General features: G+C 47.1%; 1 protein-coding gene across 6 annotated transcripts in view; it reads left to right on the forward strand.

Moving 5' to 3' along the window:
* The window catches only part of rnf150a (ring finger protein 150a), a 167,551-nt gene that overhangs the window by 108,997 nt on the left and 37,775 nt on the right, over positions 1-20,779 (forward strand). The window contains exons 7-8 of one of the 6 annotated variants that reach the window (XR_011353782.1): positions 2,225-2,305; positions 9,077-9,989. The exons of 2 other annotated variants lie outside the window; for them this stretch is intronic. Coding sequence is in view for 2 of the 4 variants with exons in the window: in XM_069925305.1 (XP_069781406.1) it covers positions 9,062-9,111 (50 nt within the window). In the remaining 2 variants the exon portion in view is untranslated. Of the gene's footprint in view, positions 1-2,224; positions 2,306-9,061; positions 9,990-20,779 lie in introns of those variants that run through there. 3 more of the 6 variants (XR_011353783.1, XM_069925305.1, XM_069925306.1) reach the window with 3 other exon arrangements.

Raw genomic sequence — 20,779 nt, forward strand, 5'->3', positions numbered from 1 at the left:
AAGTGAAACACGATATACATGTTTGTTACTACGGTTTTGATCAATGACAATCTATGTATAAACTGTAACTTTGAATCTACAAATTGAACAATGAATATATAACGTAATTTTGATTCCCTGACACTAACAGTATTAGACATCATTACTACAGCTCAGGGTGATTGGAAAAAGAGAGAAAAAAAAACACAGAGACTCTGCTCGTTATACGAATCACAATAGGTGCAATCGAATGTCCAATGCTGAGGTTTAGGCTACCATATCTTGCGAAAGAAGTTCTGAATAATAAGTGCCAGAAGCTGGTTCTTGGTGGCTCTCGTTTGAACAAGCTGGTGTAATGGCTACAATTGTCAGTGACGTTGTTTGGCTGAAATCCGTGATTTGATCGCAGAAATCTGTTGAGATGAGCATTTCATAGACGCTCGCATTGAGAATGTTAGTCTTCACCTGTGGCATGGGTGGGGTTGAAGAGGTCAAAAGATAGATTTGTCAGGGGTCCCCTCCAGTGGGGGAAGACCAGAGAATAGGCTGGTCCAGGTTGGAGTGGGCACCACAAGGGAAGCTCCACCCCTATTGAGCTTCCCTCCGCAATGCTCTCTCCAGAGATCACATGTCTCCGTAAGTCACCAGCAGGGTGACATCGCCGAACTTTCCCTCAGCCCTGAAACCTCGAGCAAGAGCACTCTACTCCATGTACTCTAATCCCTCCAGGAAGGTAACGGCTTCCTGGACCACCTTCCCGGTTGCCAGTCCCATCAGGGGCAAAACCACCCCTCTAAGGTCAGGGCAGGCAGTACCAGTCACCTTTGTGCGCCCTTGGAGGTTGTGCTCCTGGGTGCCCACGTAGATACCCACGATCAGTGCCCACTCCCTAATAATCTGCATTTCCCACATCAATAAGGTGTAACTGTGGCCAGTTGTGTCAGCCCCATTCTAGGAGGGCAGGGAACCTGGCTCAGACCACATTCACCTGTTCCCAAGGTGTGGTGCCATTATCCACCCTTTCTGGTGGCACCCACAAGGCTTTGGCAATCCTCTGGTAGTCAGACAGACCACCCAGGGTGCTTGCTTCCCAATGAGATGGGAAGCCTGGCTGCTGGTGGTATCGGTCCACTTGCGCAGTTAGCACCTTACCATAGTAGTCCTGGGGCTCCATAATCTCACAATGATCACCTATGTGCCCACCCGAGGCAGGGGGTGCCCTTGTGGCAGACCTGGGATCGCGTGGTCACTGGTCGGGCTTGTCAAGGTTTGGGCACACAGGCAGGAGGAAGTGTGTCGGACTCAGTTTCCTCAAAGTTATCACAATCCATAAACATATGCCCATCCCCAAACCACTTGTTGATCCCCTCCCACTGCTGAACAATGGCTCTAAATGACCTTTCCTGAGTAATGCTACGAGCCAGACCAGAGCTGCTGTGTTTTGATCCACTTGGAAACTGCTTCCATGATTTTAAAGTATGAATTGTTTGCTTGACCTTGGGCAACCTGCAATACCTCTTGCGTTCCCAACATTCAAGTTTCAGGGATTCTATCTCCCTATCTTTCCAGGTCGCTTACCCCTAGGCAGTCTGCATTGCCTCTTGCAGATCCCAACATTCATGTTGCTGGGATTCTATCTCCCTATATTTCTAGGCATCCTGACTAATTAGCTTCGACATGATATTGCACTGGCGCCTAAGTAGGGATATCAGTACGACTCCTCCTGGCCTCGGGAAACCCTAGCAACTCCAGTGGAAGACCACATGGTACCCTATCTTCTGCCTGTGGAGGTCCAACCTGTCATTCTAATTGCAACCACGTCATTGATTTTAAACTCCGAACCCAGGGACCCTTTTGTGGGTTGCTTCCTACTGCCCCTGTTTGTGAGCAGGTACACAATAAACCATGCACCCAACGGGTTGCCTGCACACACAGTGTGTAATACAATCTCCAGCACAGTTAAATCAATCCCCACTCCCTCATGGTTAAAACTCCATGTGTTTCTAGTTGTAACTCTTTGAACCCTGTTCGCAGCTCCAATTGTTATATTGAGAAAGAGTATCAGATTCGCTGGGTTCACAAAGAGACGAGTCTGAACGCAAGGGTTTGTAATCAAATATACTTTTATTAACACACAATTTATAAAAGACCGCGGGAAAATCATAACAGGAATAAAACACATGCGAACCATTTATAAAAGAGCATGGGAAAATGTTAAACAGTACACAATTACTAATTCACACAGGCGGTGCTGACATTCGCACACTATAGAGAGGGGTATACACACACTTCCGGAATCCTGATTGTCGGGAGGTACGGCTCTACTGTAAGTATTGATCTATTTCTATAGCAATACTACTGCTTAGCTTCAGTGCTGCAGTGAACACCTTACCTGTGACCCTTCCAAGTGACATCCACAGAAGCGACCTGGCATGGAGCTCAAACCATGAGGCAGAGAGTGTGAAATGTGCTTTGTGCTGGTGCTAAATACAGTGCAGATCTGTGTGTCCAGCCAATAGTGACACTGAGTGATTTAAATTAGCCACTGGCAAGGTATGCACTAATTAGTGGCGGGTGTCCAACCTTGACTGATAGGTGATGTGACTTCTGAATAAGTTCCAGGAGAGGAGGACACGTGACCACCTGCAATCCACAATTCCAGATGGGCAGGGAGGCCCCATTTCCTCCACACACAACAATTTTTTACTACCTGCAGCCAAGCAGGTACTTAGTAAAACAACTCTAATCATATATATGAAATTACCAGTGATCAAAAATATATAACTTGGATAATATCTATTCACATTTACAGTAGAGGAAGAAAAATGTGGTGTTTCGATACTGCAGACGGATCTTTTTGTGGTGCTGGAGTAGTTTATGATTAGTGTAGTAGGGGGAGGTTCAAGAGCCTAATAGCTGTTTGGGGAAAAGGGCTGTTTTTGTATTATTTTTGTTTTTGTATTTTGTATTCCTTCTACTCAAAGGTAGCATTGAGAAGAGTTGTTAGCAGGTTCCTTTATAATGTTGACTGGTTTCTTGTGGCAGCGACATGCATAGATGTCTTCAGTGGATGGGAGGTTTGCCTTAATGTGTTGACTCCAGAAGATGACCTCTAATGTGCGGACTCACACGAACTTGAAGGGGCTAACCCTCACGTCATTGAGGACTGGAGCATAATCCCTCCATTTCCTCTTCCTAAAATCCACAATGAGTTCCTTGATCTTGTTTACATTGAGAGCAAGTTTGTTTTGGTACCACCCAACCAGATTCTCTATCTTCATCCTGTATTTTGACTTATCATTTCCCATCATGTGGTGAAAGGCGGTGATATCATCAGCAAATTTATAGATTATGCTGGAGTCCAACACTGTCATGAGCCTAGAGGGAATACAGGAGGAAACTACCGTAAATATTCATGTATAATGCCAAAAAAATAATTCCCCCTTTTTCCCCTCAAAAATAGGGGGATTGCATTATACACAAGAGTAAAATTTTAAAAAAATATTTCTGCAGGCGAGCGGTAGTTGGCAGCACGATCTCAGGGGCTGGCTGGGCGAGCAGTAGTTGGCAGCACACTCAGGAGGCTGGGCGGCCGGAGAGACGCGAACGCAACTCAGGAGGCCGGCCGGGCGGAGAGACGCTAGCGTGACTCAGGAGGCCAGGCGGGCAGGCGAGCGAAGAGCTGCGAGTGCGACTCAGGAGGTTGGGTGGGCAGAGAGGCGTAAGTGCGACTCAGGAGGCCAGGTGAGCGGAGAGATGCCAGCGTGACTCAGGAGGTCGGGTGGGCAGGCAAACGGAGAGACACTAGCGCAACTCAGGCGGCTGAGGGGATGGGGGGTTGTATTATACACAGGGGTAAAATTTTTCCCCCTCAAAAAAAGTGGGGGGGGGTTACATTATACATGCAACGCATTATACATGAATATTTACAGGTAAGCGCAAAGCCATGAGGTTCCTCCAGTGACAAGGAGGTGATTTCATTGATCAAAACTGATTGAGGTCTACAATGAGGAAGTTGAGAAACCATTTACAGAGGGGCAAACAGTGTCTGAGAATCCTTAGTTTGATCATAATTTTTGCTGGTATGATGGTATTAAAAGCTGAGTTCTAGTTAATATACTCTAGCCTGATGTAAATGTTCTTGTAGTCTAGGCGATCTAAAGCAGAGTGGAAGACTACTAAGATGGCATCTACCAGTGACCTGTTGTGATGTGAGGTCAATGAAGTTGGTCCAGGTCCTTCTTGAGACAGGAGTTCATCTGCACCATAACAAACTCACAAAACAGTTAATCATGGTGGATGTCATTGCCACTGGCTGATAGTTGTTGAGGCACTATACCTTGCTCTTGGGCACTAGAATAATGGTTTGTGGTGCTCTACGCAGGTGAAGAAAGCACGGTCACCACATTGAGGGTCGTTAACGACTGTTTATTTGAATTTAGCGCACCCCCCTTTAAGGGCAACACTGGCTCGGTCATCACGTGTGTGGTGACATCATTATCACTGCCCAGGCGTGTGCTGAGGGGGAGGTTTGAGTCAGGAAGAACCCCTAACGGCGCCCCCCCCCCCCCCCCCCCCGCAAACCGACTACGCATCCCACTGCTTGGGCACGGCCATCTCCTGGCTGCGACATCCAAATGGGCCATCTTCAAGCGGTCCACCGTAAAAAGTTCCTCCTTTCCCCACCCCCCCCCCCCCCCACATCCAGAGTGACCGGATCGCCGGAGGACTTTATACGGACCTTCGAACGGGCGCTGTAATGGTGCTCTCTCTGGACGAACACAAACTGTACCGAATCCAGTTCCTTCAGGCGTTGGGATGGACGGGGCCAGGGAGGCTAGTTTTTTGCAGAGATCCACCAGCAGGTTCGTGTCCTCGGGTGCTGTGTTGGCTTCTGAGCTGAAGAACTCACCGGGCAGGAAAAGTGGCGCGCCATATACCAGTTCCGCCGACGAGGCTTGCAGGTCTGTAAAGGAGGATTTAGACCAGCTTATGCAAGAAGGGATGCAGTTGCATCAGAAGATATAATCTAAATTCCACCATGAGGCCCAGGGATGCAGTTGTCTTTTGTTGGTCACAGACTGTCAGGAGACCTTGACGATAATTAAATCATTTATTCAGAGATGAGCTATGAGTAAACAATTTTTTGGGTTACATAAGCCATGGTCCCACTGCTGAAGTAGAGACTCTCTGAGGGGTGGAAACGTCTCTCAGCAAGAAGAAGAACTTCTAGAGTCCAGCTAACGTCCCGGTCGGGGAGGTGGAAAAGCTGCTACCGGCGCCCCGACAACCTACTATAAGTGTGTGGTCATTGCCTTGCTTCGGCAGTTGGGACCAGTCCAGGCGTTGATAAGTATAATTGGGAAGGGTTTGCATATTATAGTTTGAAATCAGCTTTTGAATTTGTAATAAACATTTGTATAAACTGAACTACTCTCGGTGTGGGTGTCTATTTTCTTTCGGTAGCTCAAACACTGTGACCAATCTAAAACGAACAAAGTGAGAGGTACAAGTTTACCCAGGACAATTGGCGCTGCGAGCAGGATTGGTCTCGAGATGTTTCACTGAAAGAAAGAGGTGAGCCCTGAGCAGTTCTTGATTTCGGGATGGACTTCCAAAGACGATGGGTTTGGCATGTTGGCCAATACCCTGTCTTTGTTGGGATCATGCCTTAGTTGGGATGAGAAGTTAGATCCATCAAGTGCGCCTCTGGGAGAGCGGGTTGCCATTCCCCTTCGAGAAAGTAAATTTCCTGTTAAAAAGGGGACGCTGACGGACAGTTTTTGGCTGCTGGCCACAGCCTTGCGCTACTCCATTCAGCGTGAAGCAGAATCTGTTCAGCAAGAAGTAGAATCTCAGCACAAGAGAGCAACTAGAGGAGGAGCTATAAGCCCTGCGACAACGCTGTTGCATGATGAGCGAGATTGTTCGCACCAGTCAGGACCGAGCCAAAGAATGGGAGGATAAGCATGTCCAAACGATCTGTCGTAATATTAAACTCCAGCAGCAGCTCTGTGCAGATAAAGAAAGGCATGGAGTAGAACCCGATCCACATCATATTCGTGCCATGAGAAGGAATGGCGACGATCCTGATGTAATTGATGATTGGGTCGGGAATATCTGGAAAGATGACCATGGTAATAATGCAGATTCTCCTCAGCATGTGCCTAACACACTGCCCTCTCCACCCGCTGTTCACGCCCGCCCCGTAAGGCAGCAGACTTCCCAAACAGACGGCGAGGGAGAGGGGTGGAATGTAACTGACGAGATTGAAGAGGTAGATGATCCCCTGATCTCACTAGAGGACCCAGGGGAAGGTACCCGAACCCCTGCTTATGCTCAGTGACCCACCCCCTCTACGGGAAGGTCTAGGCCTCGTCCCGTCCACTGGGCAAAGGACCTGGGGCCAAAGTGGGAGCAGAGGTCAAGAGCAGTCAATGATCCGTGACTTCTCTATAAAAGAGCTGGCTGCCATTGGAGATCGATTTAGGCAAAAGGCGGGAGAAACTCTGGCAGCCTGGCTCCTGCGTGTTTGGGAGCAAGGAGGGGGTAATGAATATTTAACCCCTGAGGAATTGTTGGGATTAGGAACATTGACTACTGATATCCGGGTCACTGCTGAGCTGTGGGGTAGAGGAAGAGAGGTGGATTACTTACTTGCCACTCTAGGGGATGCCCTGCTATGAGTATACCCATCACCAGTAGATTGGGATTTACATTTGCAGAACAATTGGGGCACCCCAGAGGAGGGTATAGCAGTAATTTGTCAGCAGGCCCTGGCCTCTGCCTTGTATGCAGGGCATTTGAGGCTGTGGGTACATGGGGGGAGTCCTGGTGAAGAGATATTCACGGCCGGAATGCATACCAGGTTGGTTCGTTCCGCCCAACCCACTGTACGGGGACTGGTTCTGTCCGTAACTAATCCGCTAATTGGACACCCTGTGTCTGAGGCGGTGCACGCCTTATCTGGGCTTCGAGAATTAGAGTTGGGAGGTAAAATCCACTCACGTACAACCCAGGTTAAATCAGACAAGCAGGATGAAAAGAGAGGGACTGCTGCCAATAACGGACCGACAAGAAAGGACCTTTTTCTAACCTTGTTAAAGTTAGGCGTAACCTAAAAGTGATGGGAAATCTACTGCGGTCCTTTATGCCCTTTATAAGAGGAAGGCAAGGGAACATCATCCCCAGCTGTTGAGTCTTCCTGACTCAACTGTGCCTTCTGCTCCCACTGCTGCTCCTATCGAGCCAGCTTCTCTTGCTCCAGTTACCCCTGATGAGATACAACAATTGGTTAAAAAGGGTCTTATGGATAATAGTAGCATGTGGTCCTGGAAGCCCCCCCGAACCCTACTAAGGCATGAGGGTGCGGGTGGGGTTCCCGTGTCTACTCCATTGAGATAAGACGGATACACGGGGACCCGCGGCCCTACATACCATTAACAATCCATTGGGGTGGGGGTAACGACCGCCAATATTTGGCCTTGGTCGACACCGGTGTGGAGCACTCGGTGATTCCTGGTAACCCCGACCTCTGGACTGGACTGACATTTCGAATAGAGGGGATGGGAGGAGCGATCACCCTGGCAAAGGAAATAAAAGTCCGCGCCACAGTGGGTGATGGCCCTTCCCCAATATGGTTACATGCCCTGGTGGCTGCCACTGACTAGTGTATCCTGGGTATCAATAGCCAAGGGAATTTGCATTTGGAATTCGGACTATTACAAAAAGACTAGTAGTGGGTTGGGCTAAGTACAATCCTGTGATTGTGCCTCCCCCCTGAAACCAGTGTGCATTCCACAATATCACCTCCCTGGAGGGCAGGAAGAGATTACTGCCACCATCGATGCTTTGCAAGAAGAAGGGGTAGTGAGGCCCACAACGTCGCCCTTTAATAACCCTGTTTGGCCGGTCCAGAAGCCGGATGGCTCCTGAGAATGACAGTTGACTATCGTTTTTTTGAACAAACATGCCCCATCACTTGCTTCAGCAGTTCTGGACATTGTTACCCTTATTGAAAACATTGCTACTGGGAACTCAGGAACATGGAATGCTGTTATTGATCTCGCTAACGCCTTCTTCAGTATTCTTATAGCTATGGTCTCACAGGAACAGTTCACCTTTACCTGGAAGGGGCGCCAGTATATCTTCACCCGCCTCCCTCAGGGCTATGTACACACTCCCACTATTTGCCACAACCTAATTGCCCAAGATTTGGAGGCAGTGCTAGTATCGCCTTTTCTCTTGATTCACCATTATATTGATGATGTGTTGATCCAAGGGGCCATGGAAGAGATGGTACAGGAAGGTATGGAGAATGTCCGAGATGCCCTGATGCAAAGAGGATGGGCCATTAACCCCGCCAAGGTGCAGGGCCCATCCCAGACAGTTATTTTCCTTGGAATTCAGTGGCATGCTGGAGAACAGATTGCCATGCCAGACTGTATGGGTAAATGTTACATCCTAGTAATGGTTGACACCTTTTCGGGCCTGGTTTTTGCTATTCCCACCAAGACGGCTGACCAAGCTAGCACTATCCAAGAACTAAACCATTTAATTGCTCATTATGATGTACCGGAGGAGATTCAGTCTGATAATGGCTTGCACTTCTCTGGGAAGGCAATCTGTGATTGGGCAACTGACAACAGTATCTTATGGGTCCACCATATTCCTTATTATCCGCAGGCTGCCGGGTTAGTTGAACGAACGAATGGCTTACTGAAGGAACAAATTTGTTTGTTAACACCACTGGGGACCCTGAAGGGGTGGTGCCATGTGCTGCAGCAGGCAGTCGACAATTTGAATCATCGCCCTTTGAAGGGAGGTACACCTTTCCACCGACTTCTTCACGCTTCTGAACTACAGCCTATTCCAGAGGAAAAACAGTCATTGCCCCCCATTCCTGAGCCAGAGAATGCCGGACAAAAGGTATGGGTGGCACCACCAGGTAGTGGCCCTCCTGTAAAAGGGAAAATAGTGACATCTGCCCAGGGAAACACTCTGTGGGTAGCTATTGAGGGACAGGATGATTTAGTTTGTTTAAATACTGAATGCTTACAGCATCGTGAGTGACATATATCAGGCTTCTTTGTTCCAGGTCCTCCGTCTTGCGCTCCTGCTGATCTGGCTTAACAGCTGCTTTGATGCCAGCAATTGGATTTGTAATGTCGAGGATGTTCCGAGGGAGTTGCCCGTGGGGGACACGGCCCGATGTATCCACTAATATATCTGATACTGTTCAACATGTTTCAAAATCTGTTTGTGAGCTTCAGTGTCTGGGTATTGTGGCCCACAAGGATAGTTTGAGCCTTGGTTGGAATCCTTTTTCATGGTTAACTGGTACATTTGGAGGATTGGACCACAATATTCTCCGATGGTTGCTCGCATTATTGTTTATTTCTGTGTTTATTATAGTTTTAGTTTCTCTTTTTCACTCCTTCTGTATTCAAATACTTGTAAGGTCTCGTAAGTGACAGGCTGCGACCAAGGGGTGAAATGTAATGGAGGATTTAGACCAGCTTATGCAAAAAGGGATGCAGTTGCATCAGAAGACATTATCTAAATTCCACCATGGGGCCCAGGGATACATATGAATCAATAGACATTATCCAACTTCCACCATGAGGTCCAGAGATGCAGTTGTCTTTTGTTGGTCGCAGACTGTCAGGAGACCTTGAAGATAAGTAAATCATTTATTCAAAGAGATAAGCTATGAGTAAAACAATTTTTTGGGTAATATAAGCCATGGTCCCACTGCTGAAGTGGAGACTCTCTGAGGGGTGGAAACGTCTCTCAGCAAGAAGAACTTCTAGAGTCCAGCTAACGTCCTGGTTAGGGGAGGTGGAGAAGCTGCTACCGGCGCCCCGACAGCCTACTACAAATGTGCGGTCATTGCCTTGCTTCGGCAGTTGGGACCAGTCCAGGCATTGATAAGTATCATTGGGAAGGGCTTGCATATTGGAGTTTGAAATCAGCTTTTGAATTTGTAATAAACATTTGTATAAACTGAATTGCTCTCGGTGTGGGTGTCTATTTTCTTTCGGTAGCTAAAACACTGTGACCAATCTAAAACGAACAAAGTGAAAGGTACAGGTTTACCCAGGACAAGTTCCTCTTTGGGTGCCGTCCTGATCCCAAGGAGGACCCAAGGCAGTTTGTCTGCCCAGCTCGGGCTGTTGAGTTGGGCTATGAGAGCGGACTTTAGGTGCCAGTGAAACATAGGAACATAGGAAGTAGGAACAGGAGTAGGCCAAAAATGGCCCATCGAGCCTGCTCCACCATTCAATAAGATCATGGCTGATCTAATTTATGACCTAACTCTACCTACCTGCCTTCTCCCCATATCCCCTAATTCCTCTATCATGTAAAAATTTATCTAACCAAATTTTAAATATATCTAATGAAGCAGCCTCAACCACTTCCCTGGATAGAGGATTCCAAACATTCACTACTCTCTGGGAAAAACTATTTTTCCTCATCTCTGCCCTAAATCTACTTGAGACTGTGTCCTCTCGTTTTAGTTTCCCTGGCCAGCTCAAAAAACCTTCCTACATCTATCCTATCCATACCTTTCATAATCCTATATGTTTCTATAAGATCTCCTCTCATTCTTCTGAACTCGAGCGAATGCAATCCTAGACAATTTAATCTTTCATCATAAGTCAACCCCTTCATCCCAGGGATCAACCTAGTAAACCTCCTCTGGACCGTCTCCAAAGCCAGTATATCCTTCCTCAAATATGGAGACCAGAACTGGACACAGTACTCCAGGTGCAGTCTCACCAGTACCTTATACAGTTGCAACATTACCTCCCTACTCCTGAATTCAATTCCTCTAGCGATGAAGGCCAACATTCCATTTGCCTTCTTAATAACCTGCTGCACCTGCAACCTAACCTTTTGCGATTCATGCACAGCTGGTAGGCTGTGGTGTGGTGGAGTTTAACCCCTAAGAGCCTCGCCAGCTGGGCCCATAGTGCAGAGGTAAACTGGGCGCTCCTGTCGCTGGTGATGGGTGATCCACTGACTGACCAGGATCCTAGCACACGTCTCCGCCAAACCTTCTCTGCCATCTCTTGGCTCGGACCACTACCGTAAAGAGGTAGCGCACTTCCTTGGAGGCCTGGGAGGCCGACGATATCAACGTGGATGTGCTGGAACCTCTGCGCTGACGAGTCAAAAGGTTGGATTGAGGCCTGCGTGTGTCTGTGGATTTTGTAGGCCTGGCACCTGGTGCAGTTCCTAGCCAACTCTGCCATCTCCTTCTTCAGCCCGTGCCACACGAATTGCTCCGTGACCATCAACACGGTTGTGTTCACCAAGGGATGAGTGAGGTCGTGGATAAGGTTAAAGACTCTCACTCTCCAATGCGGGCGCAGTGGGCCTGTGGAGATGTTGCAGAGCAGTGTGTCCAGGCTGTTGGGCAACTGGTTGTCCTTGAGGCCAAGGCCCAAGATGGCAGTCCGGAGGGCTGTCTCTGCATCGTGCTGTTGGTTCTGGACTAGCTGTGTATAGTCAAGGCCGGGGGCTAGCATGTTGATGGACGGGCACGAGAGTGTGTCCGCTATAACGTTGTCCTTGCCTGCTCTGTGCTGGATGTCGGTAGTGAATTCCGACACGTAAGAGAGGTGGCGCTGTTGTCTGGCTGACCATGGGTCCTTGGCCATGGTGAGTGCCTGGGTGGTCTGTGAAGACTGTGAAGGATCTGCCCTCCAGGAAATGGCAGATGGCCAAGTACAGCACCAAGAGCTCCCGATTGAATGCGCTGTACTTGAGCTCCGGCGGGCGCAGCTGTTTACTGAAAAAGGCCAGCGGATGCCATTGTCCATCAAGCCATTGCTTCAGAATTCCCCCAATCGCCGTAGCTGAGGCATCCACTGAGTGTGCCGTGTGTGCCTCTGGGTGTGGGTGCACCAACAATGTCACACTGGTGAGGTCTTCTTTCGTTGCTGTAAAAGCCTTGTCCGCCTCTTCCGACCAGCATAAGATCTTTTCCTTCGTGATGATGATTGCGAACAGTGGGTACATGGTACGGGCGGCACTGGGGATGAATCGATGGTAAAAGTTCACCATCCCCATGAACTCTTGCAGGCCTTTGAGGGTGGAGGGTTTGGGGAAACGCTGGATGGCTGCCGCCTTCTCCGGTGCCGGAACGGCACCAGCCGCCGAGATGGTGTGCCCCAGAAACTGCAGCAACTGCTTGCCGAACTGGCATTTGGCTGCATTGACTGAGGCTGAACTCCGCTAGCTGGGCAAACAGGGTGGTGAGATGGGCCTTGTGTTCTTCGTGGTTCCAACTGGCGATAAGGATATCATTTGATCAGTGGTTCCCAACCTTTTTTATGCTCCACACCCCTAAAAAATTTTAATATGTTCTCGCACCCCTTAAAGTAATAATTTATTTAAGAATAAAGGTGAAGGTAACCAAAACAAATTTGTATAATCAATTTTTAATAATATATAAACAAAAATGAAGCATATGGAAAAGAAAAAAACATTACAACAAATTAAAAGTTGCATAAACCCTACAAAAAAATTAAATTTTCATCCATGCATGAAATTTCTTTAAAAAAATTAAAGAACTAATGTTCAAATGTTCATAAGCCAATTTAAATTTAATGACTCTTGTTCCTGTTTATTGCTTGAGTTTTTCAAAACGTGGCACTTTGTTGCTGATACCAATCCGCACGTCTGCCCGTGCACCCAAGCGATTTCTAGATTTTGTCTTGATTGACAAAAGGGCACTAAATCCAGATTCTCTAAGTATGTCGTCGCAACTGGGATGAGCACACTTAGTGCTTTTTCACAAAGTCTTGGAAACACGTCCATTGCTGAACACCAATATTGTTCCAAAGTTTTGCTTTCAAACTGCATTTCAAGAACACGATTTGTGCGCACTCCAGTAAGATCTTCCTTCAGCTCTTCATCATCCAACATATTATCCAAATTGAAGGAGTATGGATTTATAAAAAAAAAACTGAAATGTTATCTTGGACCCCCTGGAATGCTATCTGAGCACCCCTGGTTGGGAAACCCTGAAGTAGATGAACACAAAGTCCAAGTCCCTACCCACTGTGTCCATAAGGCGCTGGAACGTCTGGGCCGCATTCTTTAACCCGAAAGGCATCCGGAGGAACTCGAACAGGCTGAACAGGGTGATGATCGCAGTCTTTCCCACATCGTTGGGGTGCACTGGGATCTGGTGATATCCCCGCTCTAGGTCAACCTTGGAAAAGAGCTGCGCGCTGTGGAGGTTGGCTGAGAAATCTTGTATGTGGGGGATGACTTGGGGACCATGTGGAGCGGTGATGCCCAGGCACTGTCTGAATGCCGGACGATCCCCAACTCTTGGACCCTTGAAAACTCCACCTTTGCCTGCTGTAGCTTTTCGGGCAGCAGCCGTCTGGGCTTAGCGTGCAACGGGGGGCTTTGTGTGGCGATGTGGTGGAAAACTCCGTGTCAGGGGAAAGTGGCATTGAAGCGTGGCTCCAAGATGGCAGGGAATTCATGGAGTATATCGGCGTATTCATCCCTCGCGGCGGCCACGGCGGCAATCTCTGTTCTGATGGCATCTTTGGTGTCCAAAAGCACAGAGTGGAAAGTGCGGGTGTTGACCAGCCTCTTGCTCTTCATGTCGACCAGCAAGCCGTGAGCCCTCAGGAAGTCGGCCCCTAACAGCGCGGTGCTCACCGAGGCCAACACGAACCTCCAGTGAAATTTTTCTTTGCCAATCTGGATCTGTGCCCTGCGGGTGCGGTAGGTCTTGATGTTGGAACCATTGGCTGCCCGCAGGGTTGGACCAGGAGATTGGGAGTAAGTCTCCAGTGCTGTAGGATGCTCAGCTCAGCCCGTGTTCACCAGGAGACGCCAACTGGTGGATTTGTCGGTGACGTAAAGGAAGCTGTTCACGTGGCCAGACGTCATTTCCCTGGAAGCTGCAGGGTTGGCTGCACTTATGGGCTTGTGCTCCCTCGCGCTGGTGATAAAAGCACCAGGTTGAATGGCTCTCTTCTGGCTTGTGCTTGGGGGCGGCTTGCGGTCGACTGGTTCCTGGTCTTGAAACCTGATTGGGGGCTGCCTCATGCTCCTTCTTCGTGTGCCAGAGGGCATCCGCTCGGGCTGCGACCTTACGTGGGTCCACGAAATCCTCGTCTGTTAGGAGCAGCTGGATATCCTCTCGCACTTGTTCGAGGAAAATCTAGCGGAAGAGGAAACAAGGCTTATGATCCTCCGCCAGGGCCAGCATTTCGTTCATTAATGTTGACGGGCTGTGGTCCCCAAGCCTGTCCAGGTGCAAGAGCCTGGAAGCTTGTTGCTGGGGGGTGAGGCCAAAAGTCCCCAGGAACAAGTTCTTGAGGGCGGTATATTTACCCTCAGCCAGAGGATGATGGGTGAGGTCGTCCATCCTGGCTGCCGTGTCTTGATCCAGCGCACTCACGATGTGGTAGAACATCATGGCGTCTGATGAGATGTTTCTAAGGTGGAATTGCGCTTCCATCTGCCCAAATTACGTCCACAGGTTATTGGTCCAGATGGGGGGAAGCTAGATTGCCTCATTAACCTCCGCCAAATCCATGTCTTTGGGTCTAGAAAGGCGTCTGGCTCGTTGGGGTTACCAGTGTAGTGCTGTTTCGCAGCTGAAGAAAGCACAGCCACCACGTTGAGGGTCATTAATGACTGTTTATTTGGATTTAGCATGTGCCCCTTTAAGGGCAATGGTGGATCAGTCACCACGTGCGTGGTGACGTCATAATCGCTGCCCAAGGTGCGCGCCGAGAGGGAGGTTTAGTCAGGAAGAACCCCTGACGGCACCATCTTCCCATGGCTGCCCCGCCACGTGGCGTTACACACAGGGCCGGTTCGCCATGAGAGAGTGCACCACCACATGATATCCTTTTGAAGCAGATGGAGATCTCAGACCGCAGTAGTAAGAGTTTGAAAATGTCTTTTTAAAAAAAAACTCCAGCCAGCTGATACATGCAAGTTTTAAGGACATAGCCAAGTACACTGCCTGAAGTGGGTACTTCTTCGGGTTCTTTTCATATCAGCCTCAGAGACTGATCATACAGAGTCATTGGGAGCTCACTAGGGTGCATCATTGTTTTCTATTTCATTCTGAGTACAGAAGCCATTGAGCACTTACGCAAGAGATGAATGATACAGTAAATGATACATGTAATGAATGATACAGTAAAACTCGTTTTCTGGAATTCAAGCAGCTGGCAAAGAAAACAAATCGCAAAAAGAAAATAGGAGAAAAATACAAAAGTTTAAAATTTGTGTGCCTCGCCATTAGCGCCAATCACACAACACACAATCTCAAGCAACCCAGAAAATTCACTTATCTGGCATCTACCAATCCCCATAGGTGCCTGATATTGGGGGTTTTACTGTACCTTGCCCTTTTGGGTATGATGCCGTGCAAGTCCTACCACAGCTGTCAGGTGAGACTACAGCTTGGTCTAGAATTAGCTTTTTTTGCATTGGTAATGGCCTTCCAGAGATTGTAACTGGTCTGTCTATATTTCTGAATTATCTGATTTGAATGCCACAGGTCTGGTATGAAATAGTTTACAAGTCTCTTAGTTCATCCATGGTTTTAGTTTAGTATACATAGAACACTACAATGCGCCACAGGCCCTTCAGCCCTCGATGTTGTGCTGATCCATTCAAAAAAATAAGTACTAAACCCTCCCTGCCCCGTAACCCTCTATTTTTCTTCCATCCATATGTCTGTCTAATAAGAGTCTTTCAAATGCCTTATTCAGCCACCACCCACCATCCCTGGCATGGCATTCCATGCACATTCAATTCTGCATATTTAAAAAAATTACCCCTGATGTCTCCCCTAAACTTCCATCCCTTCATTTTGAACATATCTTTTCTGGTGTTTGCTACTCCTGTTATGTGAAATGGGCATTTAATGTCCACCCTATCTATGCCTTTTATAATCTTGATAGAGGTCTACGTCCCCTCTCATCCTTCTGAACTAAAAAAAAAGCCCCAGCTGCTAACCTTACCTCATAAGACTTATTTTCCAATCCAGGTACCATCCTGGTCAACCTCTTCTGCACCCTCTCCATAGCTTCCACATCCTTTCTGTAATGAGGTGACCAGAACTGAACATAATACTCCAAATGTGGTCTCACCAAAGATTTGTAGTTGCAACATGACCTCTCTACTCTTGAACTCAATCCCCTTATTAATGAAGCCCAGCATTCCATAGGCCTTCTTAACTATCCTATTAACCTGTGCAGTGACCTTGAGGGATGTATGAATTTGGATCCCAAGGTCCCTCTGACCATTAACCCTGTACTTTTCTATCACTGCCTCTGCCTCACGAATTAACCGGAGTTCATCTAACTCTAGTTCCTTAACTCGGTCTCTCAGGAGCTGCAGCTGGATGCACTTCTTGCAAGTGTAGTCATTAGAGACAATTGTGCTGTCCCAGATTTCCCACATCCTGCAATCGGAGCATCCCACTGCTCTAGCTGCTTTCTCCATTAACGCTTCCTAATTTAAATATAAATATCTTATCTGCCTTTACCTTTGCTGGAAACATGCTCATCCTCAGCCTCTGCTCGCTGAAGCCTTATGAGCCAAAGCCTGTATCTAAGTTCCACTCCTATACTGGGCTACTCACAGACTGGCCACTCCACTTTGTGATTCCACCAACCACCATGGTGTCATCGGCAAATTTGTAGATAACATTGGAATTGTGCCTGGCCACACAGTCATGGGTGTACAGTGAGTAGAGCAGTGCTAACCACACATCCTTGAGGTGTGCCTGTTGATTAATCAGTCATAATTCTCCAAGACGTAAATATTCAGACATTGCTTTTAGAGTATATGAAGAAATTTTATCTGCCTTGACAGTCTTCAAATGTAATTGTGAGCAGCAAAATATCCACCCTCCATTCTTGAAACTTCTAAAATGTATTTAGTTTTACATGAATTTTGTGCATTTCCGAAATAAACTCTTGGGTTGTGATATTAACATGACGGATATGCGACAGATGATGCTTCGAAAAAATTTTGGGCAGGCTTCCTGCTGACAGGCAGGCAGACTAATTGTTTGGTTAACCAACAAACATAGTAAGTAGCTACACAAGCTTGTGCAAATCAGAATCAGAATTTCTTGTCATGAACAAGACATGAAATTCGGTGTTTTGTGGCAGCATCCTAATGCAAACATTAATATTATGACCATCTTACAATATAAAAGTAAGAGTGTCTTTGGTTCATTGATTATTCATGGATTATTCTTGTCTTGAGAGTTGGTGCCTCCATTCCAACCAGTGATGCAACCAGCGATGCAACCAGCCAGAATGCTCTCCACAGTACACCTGCAGAAGTTTATGACCATCTTCAGTGACATACTGAATCTCTTCAGACACCTTACAAAGGATAGCCATTGGCATGCCTTCTTTCTGATTGCATTAACATGGAGAATCCAGAACAGATCCTTGGGGATGTTGACACCCAGGAATTTGAAGTCTTGACCCTCTCCACTATTGAGCCCTCAATAAGCACTGGGTAGTGTTTTCCTGTCTACCTTTTGAAGTTCATAATCATCTCCTTGACTTTTCTGATGTTAACACAAGGTTGTTGTCATTTCACCATTCAATAAGCTGATATAACTTCCTCCTGTACGCTTCCTCATTGCCATTTGTGACTCTGCTTTCAACTGTGGTGTCATCGACAAATTTGTAGATAGCATTGGAATTGTGACTGGCCACACAGTCATGGGTATATAATGAGAAGAGCAGTGAGCTAATAAGCACATATCCTTAGGGAACACCTATGTTGATAATCAGTGAGGAGGAAACATTTCCAATTCGTACTGACAGTGGTCTTCCAATGAGAAAGTAAAGGATCCATTTACAGAGGGAGATACAGAGGCCTAGAGTTTGGAACTTCTTGACCAGCACTGAGGGAATAATGGTATTGAAGTCCAGGCTATGGTCGATGAAGAGCAGTTGTATGAATTGCTGTTTTCAGGTGATTCAGAGCTGAGTGGAGAACCTGCGATATTGCAGCTGCTGTGAAGCGATTGTGACAGTAGGCAAATTTCAGTGGGTCCAGTTCTTTGCTTTGGTACTTGTTGATTCTGGCCATGACCAGCCTCTCAAAAGCATTTCATCACAGTAGAAGTTAGTGCTACTGGGTGGTAGATGTTGAGGCAGATCGCAGTACTCTTCTTGGGTATCAAAAAGATTAATACCCTTTTGAAGCAGATGGGAACCTCTGGTTGCAGCAATGAGAGATTGAAAATGTCCGTGAACACTCCGGCTAGTTGGTTGCCGCAGATTTTCAATATCCTATCAGGTATGCTATTAGGGCCTGATGCCTTGCAAGGGTTCATCCTCAGAGAGAACACAGGGTCCTTAGCCTTTTCATGCATTCTTGTAGGCTCTGTTTGGGTTCTTCTTCTCAAAGTAGGCATAGAAGGTATTCAGCTCATCAGGTAATGAAGCATCACAGCCATCTATAGTGTTCACCCTCACTTTGTAGGCTGTAATGGCTGCACTCCCAGCCATAGCTGGTGTGACTCTATGACTCTAGCTTCCTCCAGAATTGCCACTTTGCTTCAGTGATGGCCTTCTATAGGTCGTATAAGATTTATAACCTTCTGTAGGTTGTAAAGATCCCAATCCCCAGCCTTAAACACCTTTGTTCTCGTCCTCAGCAGGTTGTGAATCTCTGATTCATCCAGCGCTTCTGGTTGGGGAACACCCAATATGTGCAGGTCTTTATGAAGTTGGTGATACCTGTTGCATATTCATTGAAGCCTATGGATGGGTTCCAGTCCACTGATTCAGACAATCCTGTAGATGCTCCTCTGCCTCCCTCAACCATACATTCGCCCTCTTCACCATTGGTGCTGTGTCTTCAGTCTCTGCTTGTATACCGGGAGTAGGAGTACAGCCAGGTGATCAGACTTGCCAAAGTGCATCGTGGTATGGCATGGTATGCATTCTTCATAGTGGTGTACGTGGTCGAGTGTGTTGGTTCCCCTGGTCTCACATGTGACATGTTGGTGGTAGTTTGTCAGAGTCTTCTTCAGGTTGATTTCATTGAAGTCCTCCACAATGATCAGGAAGGCATCCAGATGTGCTGTCTCATAGTGTTTATCATAGTGCTCAGCCCCTCTCTTGCCAGCCGGATGTTGGCCTGGGGCAGAATGTACATTGCGACCAGGATAATGGTGGTGAACTCCCTCGGCAGGTACTATTGGCGACACTTGATCGTCAAATATTCCAGGTCGCGAGAGGAGGACTGGGACATGACTCTCACATCTGTGCACCATGATGAATTGATGATGACACAAATCCTGCCTCCCCTGTTTTTACAGATGCCGATGTTCAGTCAGCGCGATGGAGGGTGTAGCCCTTGGGCTGCAGTGCCATGTCTGGAATGTCCGTGTTTAGCCATGTTTCTGTAAAGCACATCATGGAGCACTCCCTGATGACTCTGGCTTGAAGTTCATTAAGTTTGTTCTCCAAGGATTGTGCGTTGGCCAGGAGGATGTGTGACAGAGTATATAGATATGTTTTTGGGAGATAAATTGGGAAAGGTTTGTTAGAGAAGGTCACATACAAACACTTTAAAACAGATCTTATTTAAAATACTGGAGCTCTGCCCAATGCTAGACATGTCGGGGCCCACAGCCTTTGCAAGAGCTATGGAGACTTCACTAATGGCTTGTTGTTTACAAAAAGGCAACGGATGAAAGAGCTTGTCGGAGTCGCCTTCAGTCTGAAGGGGAGCTTGCTGTTCTAAGAGGGTCATGTGGATTTACAAACAGAGAGTCAAACAGGCTTTCTCTCTGAGAGAGTCACAGAGATCAGTTCTCTGTTGGCAACAGCATCTGCGACGAACAGGACAAGCTAGCAAGCTTGTGGAAAGCCCCATTTGGAAGATGGCCTGGTCAAAGCCCTTGTGGTTCATGTAAGAGGAGAGGACTGGCTATCTAATGTTTCACTTAGAATAAGAGAAACATAAAGGCACTCTGTGGTGACCTGAAAGAAAGAGGTTATCATCTGGAGAACCCTGAAGGGGCAAGTTTCATTAGTAAGACACTGAAATATCTGATGGAAGTACATCAGTTGTGGATGTCCTGGAACAACAAATCTCTCTCTGAAAACCAACAAGAACCTTCCTGAGCAATAACCATTTACCTTTCAAGCACCAAAGCCTGGTGAACTTTATAAATGTTAAATTCTGTGTACAGTATAAGAATTGCCTGCAACCAGTGAACTTGGTGGAATGAGGAGTGAGGCTGAACTGTGAACCAAATAACTTTTCTGAACTTACACACACATTACATACACGTGCACTTAGAATTAGAAGGGGGTTAAGTTAGGTTAGTTAAGTTAAAGTGGGATTCTGTTCTCATGTTTAAAGATAATTAAAAGCAACTTTTGTTTAAGTAACCATTTGTCTCGGTGAATATTGTTAGGTCTGCTTTGTTCATGAATGAGTGAGACAAACACCAGACTGAGTCGAAATCAGGGTTCTTTGTTCTTTATTACCGGATTGTAACACTTGCGACTAACAAAGTTAGTCGGAGAATGCATTCTGCCGTTATCAGCAAAATGGTGTTTTTTTATACTTCAGGATACGTACTTAGTAAATTATCATACCATGACATTGTCCAATGAATAAACTGTTGCTACCCTTCTCTGTTAGTCTGCTGCTCATCATTCTTGTTAGTGCAAAGCTTATCTTGAGTGTACAAGGTCACATCTGCATTCTGTTACTCCTTAGTACTGGGTGACTCCTTCTCCGGTCCCATCTC

The sequence above is a fragment of the Narcine bancroftii genome, chromosome 3 (genome assembly GCF_036971445.1).
Source record: "Narcine bancroftii isolate sNarBan1 chromosome 3, sNarBan1.hap1, whole genome shotgun sequence".
Lineage (NCBI taxonomy): Eukaryota > Metazoa > Chordata > Chondrichthyes > Torpediniformes > Narcinidae > Narcine > Narcine bancroftii.